Source organism: Morone saxatilis, unplaced genomic scaffold (assembly GCF_004916995.1).
Source record: "Morone saxatilis isolate NCDOM2014 unplaced genomic scaffold, NCSU_SB_2.0 Contig14, whole genome shotgun sequence".
Classification (NCBI taxonomy): domain Eukaryota; kingdom Metazoa; phylum Chordata; class Actinopteri; family Moronidae; genus Morone; species Morone saxatilis.
The window spans coordinates 16580511-16590213 of NW_023339696.1; the positions used below are offsets into that span (position 1 = coordinate 16580511).

General features: G+C 41.3%; 2 protein-coding genes across 2 annotated transcripts in view; one reads left to right on the forward strand and one right to left on the reverse strand.

Annotated features, from left to right (window-relative positions):
- Window positions 1-77: 77 nt before the first annotated feature.
- retreg3 (reticulophagy regulator family member 3) lies at window positions 78-7469 on the reverse strand. Its single transcript, XM_035655423.1, has 10 exons — window positions 7360-7469; window positions 6894-7158; window positions 5200-5306; window positions 4833-4863; window positions 4600-4726; window positions 4271-4355; window positions 3589-3726; window positions 3413-3492; window positions 2570-2702; window positions 78-2483 (listed from the first exon to the last, which is right to left on the reverse strand). Exons 2-10 carry the CDS (start codon window positions 7127-7129, stop codon window positions 1936-1938), a joined length of 1485 nt encoding a protein of 494 aa, XP_035511316.1. The 5' UTR covers window positions 7130-7158; window positions 7360-7469; the 3' UTR covers window positions 78-1935.
- An 895-nt stretch (window positions 7470-8364) lies between these two features.
- The window catches only part of tubg1 (tubulin, gamma 1), an 8628-nt gene continuing 7289 nt past the window's right edge, over window positions 8365-9703 (forward strand). Inside the window, exons 1-2 of the mRNA XM_035655424.1 lie at window positions 8365-8687; window positions 9073-9185. Of these exons, the coding sequence (XP_035511317.1) occupies window positions 8639-8687; window positions 9073-9185 (162 nt within the window). The 5' untranslated portion in view covers window positions 8365-8638. The remainder of the gene's footprint in view (window positions 8688-9072; window positions 9186-9703) is intronic.

Sequence of the window (9703 nt, forward strand, 5' to 3'; positions counted from 1 at the left end):
TTGTTGTTGTTGTTGTTGTCGTCTGATTACTGTACATCTTTCACCTCCTGTCACATGAAATAATACCCCACACAGACTTAATTGCAAACATTTTATTCAATACGATTTGCACATCAAAACATATCAAAACCAGTTACAGAGAAGAAAATACACTACAATGCACATTACATTATCAAACTACAGATCACTCATACTGAGGAACTGACTTTCTTTCTTCATGGAGCAGCAATGAGCAACATTCTGGTTAACTGAGGTGGCCAAACAGCTGAGACTAACTCCTTTTTATAGCCTCAAAATCCCAGCAATTTCCTATCAGTGCACGTGTTTTCTACTTCTCCATGAATGTGAATCCAGCAGTTTTTTTTATTCTATTGTGCTAAATCTTTTGCAGCTATGATTTTCCTCTCAAAATAACACAATTGAAAGAGAGCGATGTGTTTTCCTCTAGTTAAAAACCCAGCATTTTAAAACTTTTTGATATATGATTTCAATAAATCTCAACTGTGGCTCATTTAAGTTTGTCCATTTAAAAAATAAATCAGGCTGACCAGCACAGAAAAGCCAATTTAAATCTTTACACACTCAGACTTAACAAAAAAAAAAAAAAAAAAAGGATATAAGGATAACTTTCTATACCCAATTTTCATGTAAACATGTTTCCCCATTAAAATAGTAAAAGATCCATGAATTGAAGAGCATTTGATTTATCTCTTAAAAAGTTCTGCATGACTGTCAACTACATGAAATACAAAGATGGTAAAATACTTGAAGAAATTTGTTTAAATGTTACTTTTGAAAAAGAAAAAAAAAAAAAAAAAAAACACACAAAGCTTAGGGCTCATTCAAGGTATTAAACATGGACATAATATGTTATTGAGCTGTATTTGAAGGGCAGGAAAATCAAAAATATTCTGAACTTACTCACACAGAAAAAAAAAGAAGCAAACCTGGGGCACAAATTCATAAATACAATGAACAACAAACATAACATCAAGTGTTCCTCCGGGTCAGATATCTATCTTAAGACTGTAATGTGACCTTTCAAGAAAATAAAATAAGCTCAAAGAAATGCAAGAAAATGTCTTCATATGTTAGACAGCAGAAAAGGAAAAGGAAGTTTAAGAAAATCATACAGAGAAACAACTGAAACTTTAATCCAAATATCAGTCATCTTCATCATGGAAGAGAATCACTGTCCAAATCCACAACTGCTTAAGTGTTGTGTGGAAAATGTTTATTAATCGCTGTAACATTAAATAATCTTGTAACAGATCTTAGCCACATGTTACTTTTAAGGACAGCGAGCAATAATGTCAACAGCAACATGAACTGCGGTTTCTTCGACAAAATGCGATGGAAGAAACGATTATTCCAATGAGTGAAGAAGCTAAACATGTTTCATTATGTCATTATCAAAGCAACATGGCTCAGCTCAACCAACAGGAATGTCATATTTGGTCCCATGTTAAATAGCCCTGTATGTGCCCACCTCCCGGTAGAAAAGACTTTATGGGCGCTGCTGTCCTTTATTTATAGTCACTAACAAGCACCCTTGTAATTTATGGGTGCATACAATTAAAAGACCGCAACAAGGCTCAACAATGCTGGTTTATTAAATGTCTGAATGTGTTTTATTTTTGTTGTTGCATGTCCTATTGCTCAACCTACAAAGTAAAAGTCTCTGGATGATCAGGGTTTCAAAGTACGGGAGAAAAGAGTTTGAAAAGATCGAAAAAAGAAAAAGTACTTCACAGTGATAAACTGATGCCAATCAGAAGCAGGGCTGCTGGAACCTAAAATCATCATTTCTCCCTCTCACACACACACACACACACACACACACAGCTCTCTAACACTACACTGCACCTGAACCCGTGCACACAGGCATACAGACACACACACACTCTCATACACACACACACACACACACACACTTTACTGTGGTTTACCCAGGAGGCTAGACAAGAAGTTCGACCCCTGGCTCTCTCCCTGTCTACTGCCCCCTCCTCCTCCAAGGGGATCCATCTGGTTCAGTTCAGACTGATCCAGCATTTCAAAGTCCTCTCCGTCCAAGTCTGTGTCCAGCTCAGAGCTGGACTGCTTGCGGTAGCTGCGGTGGGGCCCGGCCCTAGGAGGGCCTTCTCTGCGCTGGGTAGCAGGAGGCCGAGGTTGCATTGCTCCCAACAGCGCTGCCTGGATCATGTTGCTGGCGATGACTCCAGCCAAGTCCCCCGTGAAATCAGAGGCACGTGGCAGGCCGCTGAGAGAAAGTTCTGTATCCAGATCCTCCTGGTCAGAGTCCAGATGAGCATCTACATCCAGCACTGAGGCCCGGTAACTAGCTAGCCCAGACGGACCCAGACTTGGCAGACCTATGCTTGTGTCGTCGTCATCGTCCATCAGAGTGGCATCAGGGTTTATGGAGGGGAAGTCCGGGAGGTCCTGAGCGAAGGATTCCTCGGCATCGCTGTGTCTGTCGAGATCTGACCAAGTGACCGACAGGGACAAGGTGAGACTACACACCAGAAAATAAAAAGGAATAGGGAGTTTGCTATGCCTGCATACTCACCCTCAGAGCCCTCTGTCAACGGGGTCTGGCCACGTGATAGGTTAAATGTTCCATTTTCAGTGTAGGACACCTCAGCATCAGAGTGCTCCGAGTCAGTCAGAGCAAGTTCCTTCGCAACAACCGCATCATCAAACTGGGAACGACAACAGATTGAAAAGGTTAAATATTTTATAAGTGGTGACAAAATCTTTGAATAAACTGTCAAAATCTGACATAAAGGGTTTGCTAAACTTGTAGAGTGTTGCTATATTTCCTCTCTGTTTGTGCTCATACATCCTGCAAGCTTCACTATACAGACACACACCCACTAAGGTGTCAATAAAAACACACAGTAGATACAGCACATCATGTGAAGTTCTTAACCCCAACAGGAAGTGGCTCAGATGTTTTGTAACTAACACGGTTTGCAGTGAATGTTGTATCTGTACATTTTACCTTTCTACACCTTCACTGAGCGGCTTAAGAACAGTTCATTTCTCATAGAATTAACAATCTGCTAAAGTGTTGACAGTACACAAACAGAACTCCGCTCTTAACACACAAACCATCAGTGTTTATAATGCACACTGAACAAATGTCCATGTTAAGTGAAGGTAAATCATGGATTTAGGGTCTTCAGTGAATCATGCTGTCACAACTACCATGTGAGAGCACAACGTGAAGAAAACCTTTCACACATTTTCTACTGGGGAAAAAACAGACAAACAGACAAATTGGAGGACTGCTGTTCCTCATGATAACAAGTCAGGTCCAACGACTGATTAACCGAAAATAAGATGACCATATTCACTAACATCACATGTCAACAGAATTAGTGAGAGAATAAACAGATGATAAACATACTGATGGGCAGAAAGCAGCCAACTCCTCCTCACTGTCACTGGCTTCGCCTGACGCTGCACCGTGGATGGGCATCCGTAGGACTGCAGGGCAGAACGAAACAAACGCACAAACGCAAATGATTACTAAACTCACTGGAACCGGAGGAGGGAAAAAGAAACATTTAATGTACTACTTACACTGATTATCAATAGGCTTTTTCATCATGTATCCACAAACACTGAAGTCCAGCCGCTGCAGGACCGGCTCCAGCCTCACATACACATGCTGAAACACCCTGTGATAGGCTCCCAGAGGGGCCAGGAGAGTAGCTAACACTAGAGGAGAGGAAAATTAGAAAAACAGCCATTATAAAAAGGAGGAGGCAATTCTGTTGGGCTTATTGAGTACACATAAGAAAGTTATTCATTTGGGTTCTGTGCAGATTCAGTTTCTAAATTCCTCTCGCGCCTGTGTTAGCTCCAGTAGAGCTACAGGCAGAGGGAGGCAGAGGGAGTTAACAGGTAGAGTACAAGCTGCTGTGGATTGTTTCAGACGTCAGAGCAGAGGGCCTCGGCTGCTCTCGCCCCCCCGTGGCTCTCCGTAGCACACTGGTTGGAGGTTGGGAGATTAGCCTGTTCTCAGTATGACCTCCTTAGCTTTCTGCCTGGCTACCTTCCCTCCTTTCTTCGTGTGTCTCATCCTGCCTTTAATCACTTCGCAGGCTAGGCCCTGGTACTGGGGCCCCCACAGATCTGGTTTCACCGCCCATGCATTTTTAACAGGACCAGTCAGGACGAGTTGGATGAGTTTCCCTGCCAACAAGGTCCAGCTAAGGAGCCTGGATCTGTAGTTAGAACCAGTTAAACTTCTGGGACTCACCAGCGGAGTAGGAGAGCACCAATCCGGGAATGTAGCGCCCAACCGTAGCCAAACAGGTGAACACTCCACAGGTCAGGAGGCAAAACTGACAGAGAGCAACACACAGTGAAGTCACTATGATTAGGTATAATTACTACAATTATAAAATGGGACATGGTGCCTAGTTTGAGAACAGTAAAATTTAGATTACTCAGATTTCTCCTTCGTCTATTCGTTTAATTAAATGTGACAGAAATTAAATACAGTTTAAAAGGTGTGTTTCCATTCCAAAAACAGATGGTTTTCTAGAAATCGTATATGTGTATTTTCATGTTGTGTGTGGTCCTCACCTTGCCGGGGTTATGTCGTTTGTACTGCACCATAGCGGATGCAAGAACTGACACACTGACCCAGGCCTCAGCCATGTGGTGGCACAGTTCAGGCACACTGAGGATGCCAGGCTGCACCAGACCCCAGCTAGAAAAGAGAGGAAATGATTATGAACACCTGAATCTGCTGTCAACGTACCACTATTACTGCTGGCAATATGTTTAAGGGAATACTGGCGGTTATAGTAACAAACCTCTCATTTTCTGATTCGTCAAGTTTTCTGACTGTGGAGAGAGAGAACATCCCTCACATTACATTACATAATGCACATCAGTGTTACATATACTGAGCCTACATGAGAGAAAAAGTAGTCCAAATTGTGTTGCACATGTTGCACTTAGCCTGTTAAGAGAAGTTCAACAAGAGAGTAACTGTTCAATGTGTGAAACAGATCACTAGCAAAGTCCAGAGTGAAGCACTGCTGACTGACGGCATATCTACTCTGACAAAGTACACTGGGAATAATGGTACAATGGTACGATTAATATGAGAGAGAAGGAAAAGTACAGAGTCTGTTAGACAGATCTGAAGAGCCCCCCATAAAAAACAACTTGTAGCACCTCTAATCTCTGGCCAGATCTTATTTCTCCAGGTATCAACACAAACAAGAACAGCCAGACCAGAAGCCAGAAGGAACAGCAGGCGCAGTGAGGTGAGAGCGAAGAACCTGGAGGAGAATAAAAACACATGAACAGAAACTTATTACCCTGAGAGTAAGTTATAAACAAAGTTAGACAATTATATATTTAATACAGGATTCATGAAACCGCAAAAAACCTTTTGAGTGATCTGTTTCCTCTAATGTAAGAAAAGAGGAAGTAATCCCACCCTCTGCTGTGTGTTACACCCATTAGTTATTATACAGAAATCAACTTTTGACAAAACAGAAGAATATTCGATTTTCCTCTTCAGAACTTATGGCATTGCTGTAATTTAAATAAAATGTAGAGGTGACAAATCAGTGAAGTGTAGACTCACATTCAGTAACAATGAAAAAGCGACAGGCTGCATCTAGATGATGATATCACAAGTTCGTAAGTGTTCACACAAACTGATTTCACTTCCCTCACCTCAACAATGAAAAGTGTTGCTGCACTTTCAAATAACAAGACTTTCAAATGTGTTGACCACAACAATGTTACAGGATTAGTTAGCAGTTAGAGATTAACCTAACAAAGAATGTGTTGGCAGAGCGAGGTATATTGGTATTTGGGGTAGCAGTGCAATTAGCAGCTACAGTTCTGTTTTCCATTGGGTTCTTTAAGAAGGAAAATCAAGACCACCTCAGTGCCCTAATGTCAGAGGGTTTGCCCATATCGGCTCCCCGTCTCTTTTTGACCTGCCGTCGTCAGTGTAGGTTATGAATGCATCTCTTGGGGCAGAAACGCGCCCGCACCACTGAGTGTGTGCTGAAGCACGAGTAAATAGGAGCCAGGACTAGCGGCCTAACATGCCCAGTGGTCTAATCGAATAAAGGCTGGATGCCTGAGCTCCACATGCAGGCCGGCCAGCCTCTCTTTCCCTCTCTGTGTCCCAGGTCAGTGATTCTTACCGTACAACAATATCCAGGTCACATAGTTTAGCCAAAACATGTCCCAGTCCCAGACTTTCTCCTACTGAGCGCTTCTGTACTTTCTTCTTGATGTTTCTTGTCTTACTTACTTACTTAATACTCTTAAGTTTAGGGCTGACCTAGTGGTGAAGCTGTAAAACAGAGACCTATATAAATGCACTGCTATTCACTGACATGTGCTTGACACTTCACGCCTCACAGATTCGCTGCACCAAAAGCCGCATTCATAGAAAAACACTCAAAAATGAATTTCCTCTCACTTCTGTAATGACACCTCATTGACCTGTAAATGGCAACCTCAATGTTACAGCCTCCCACAGTCATGCAGCAACAATGAAATTGGTAACGCGGATAACGCAGGGCACCACACTGTTTTCAAGATTAGGAAAACGGTTCAGTTAGGAGCAACATCAGACTGAAGGTAGTCTTTAGGGTCTGTCTATAAATAGTGCCACCAGCCAGCCATCTGTGCTGTCTTGAATTGACAGGTGAAACATTTGCATTGTGTAAAAAAAGAGCACCAGCTGCTTTCCCCTAACGACCAAACAGCCTCTGCATTGTCTGAATGTAGGTTGCTATAATAAACCCTGAAACAAACAGAGAGACAGAGAGAGAAAACAGAACAAGTTTGTATCAAAAAAAACAACATGTTCCTAAGTTTAACATCAGCTGAAAACTCACCAGAACACGATGTTGACCACAATGTAGAGAAGCACACACTGAAGGGGTCTTTCCCACACTAGGACGGACTGCAGGTAGGTCAGAACCGGCTCGTAGGGCCCCAACCTGGACTGGAGAGCAGCTTTGACAGCCCGTACCTGACCGTCTCTCTCGCTGGAGCATGGTCGACTCCGCAGGCAGACACCAGACCTCTGCCTGGAGGAGCAATCCTCTTCCATTGCCCCGGTGTGAGCCATCTTTAGCGTCTAGCGTCGGCAGAGTAAGCCTGAAACAAATAAAAGACTTCAGTGGAAACAGCTAACCCGTTTCACAACATCAGACCTATGCTTTACGGCTTTATACTAACAGCTAGCACACATCGAGCTGAATCATCGTGTTAGTGTCTGACAGGAAATATCTGAGTATATTAGAAGCAGCCGCGTTAAAAGACAACGTGGGTAACATTTTAAAAGAAGGTGACTCTTACTATTTTGTCATTTTTCGCTGTCTTTTAGAGGCTGACAATATGGCGTAACCTGTTTTTTTCTTTCTGAGCCCTCCGCGGTCCAATCAGAATCGGCGCGAGCGCTTGCGCTTGTGCTGCCTTCAGGTGAAACAGGATTTTTTTTTATTTGTTGTTTACTTCGCAACGGTCGAACAAATCAGCCTTGACAACCGCGTTGAGGCTGGAAATATTATGTGTGTTATGTTGTATTGCTTTCTGTGAACCAAATGAAGGATAATATCTATAAACATCATGTTATTTTGTTTACTTTTTTATGTGTATCCTAAGTCAGAAACATTTAAATGTCAGAAACAGTAAGTCCGAACTCTGATTACAAATTATTAAAGGGACTTTCAATGAAAGAGTTCGTTATTGTCTTATTAAATATATTTTAATGTATTTTAGGTGGAAGTTTTAGTACACAAAAGTGTCTGCAATTGAAAGAACTACACTGGAAGTACTACTATGCTATTGTGTGTAACTTGACTACGTTCGCAAAATTCAGCTGTAGTTACTGACTGTGATGGCAGCAAAAACACGACTTTAAATACGATTATAAACAGTAGAGACAGAAACGGTAGACTTATAATAAGTGGGTGTAATGTTTACTCTTGTCTTGTATAATGATTATCACCATTAACGTGCTGTGCAAACAAAGTGGTATAAGACTATCAGAGCACCAAGAGCAGAAGGCGCAATACCACAAACTATAAAGTCCCCAGTTTGTTACATGTAATACCTCTCTCTCTTAGCTTTTCCTGTCCGTATCTCTACTGTCACTGTCAAATTAAGTCAAAATATAAAACCTACTACTACTAGTACTACCTAGATAAGTCAATACTAATAATAAAGATAATAATAATAAAACTTTCAAATTACATGGGTGCAGTTACCATATGAGGGACAGTACTGAAACGTCAAGTCGGAAATAATAGCACACTCATACTTCCGGCGTTACCTTCAAAATAAAAGTATTTTATTGTAGGCAGCGAATTCAAACCCGATAATGGAGGCCTTCTCTTGTGGCGTTATCCGTTTGTCTGCTTTGAACTGATCGATTAGTCTGCTTTATGACTCCACACACTCCGATACAGTAGGCTATGTTTTGCTAAATGTCGGGTTTGCGGTCCGTTAATAAACAAGAGGAGCGGGAAGCACCGGGCCGGCGGTGAAGCTGTTTTTTCGTGCAGCACATTTTCCTTCTTGTATTATTTCGTCAAGATAGCCAGCGAGCTAAATAAGCAGCGACCGAAGAGTGAACATGCCACGGGAAATAATAACGCTTCAGCTCGGGCAGTGTGGAAATCAAAGTAAGACGTAATTGAAATGTAATGGTTTCAACATCACTCTGCTCTTTCACACAACCAGAAGAACAAATAACGTGTTGTTTGAGTCAGCTAGCTGAGATGATCTGTGCTGCGTAGGAACTGCTGTGTAACGACGTTAGCTTCTACAGCATTTCATTATAGTTTCATTCAATATAAGTCAGCTCTCTTGTGATATAATTTATCGGGTCAAATGTAACATAACACAAGCCAACGTTATAGCTTATATGTGCAGTGTCATTCAGATAACGTTGCATGTTAATTGGCGTGTTTTCTGCTTTCTCTACTGAACCTGTAAGGTCACAAAATGGATAATTAACACCACCGGACGTTAACGTGTTGCTAACCAGCTCCTTTATCTGATTTGCAGTCGGGTTTGAGTTTTGGAAGCAGCTGTGTGCAGAACATGGTATCAGTCCAGAGGGCATAGTGGAGGAGTTTGCAACTGAAGGCACCGACAGAAAGGATGTGTTCTTCTATCAGGTATGTTGTTGAAGCACTGACTGCTTCACTTTGTTATCTCTCAGATGAAGAAGTATTAACCCTCCATTTGTGTCCACTTCACTTTTAGCTGTGTCAATGCATATGGAATGATATTTCCCAAGGGTCTGGATTTTTTTCAGATTTTTTAATTTTCAAAACCTGCTCTTTAAATATGTCAATATTATACTGTATATCTCCAATTGTACCTCGTGGCTCTATCGTGGACACTTTTGGCCAATTGAAACCCATGAAAACTAAATTTTTTAATTCCTTGTGATTTACAGTATTAAATCATATAATTTAGGTAAAATGGCTTTCATTCTAAACTCAACACTTCAAAATTTTAGTTTTTAATGTTTTCTACCAGATTATGTCATTGGCCAAGGGAGCAATTTTTATTCTTAGTTATCACTAAAAAATCAAGTCAGTAAAAGTGAATTTTTATATATATATATATATATATATATATTTTATAGCATTTTGGAAATGTAAACAGGAGGTGGCCATTTTTGGCCACG

Bases quoted from the DNA above. Each gene is read 5' to 3' on its own strand.
- retreg3 (XM_035655423.1), bottom strand. From the start codon at position 7,129: ATGGCTCACACCGGGGCAATGGAAGAGGATTGCTCCTCCAGGCAGAGG. The intron at 4,864-5,199 runs GTGCTACAAGTT...CTCTCTCCACAG, and splicing joins GATCTGGCCAGAGATTAGAG to TCAGAAAACTTGACGAATCA. The intron at 4,356-4,599 runs GTGAGGACCACA...GCTCTCTGTCAG, and splicing joins AACGACATAACCCCGGCAAG to TTTTGCCTCCTGACCTGTGG.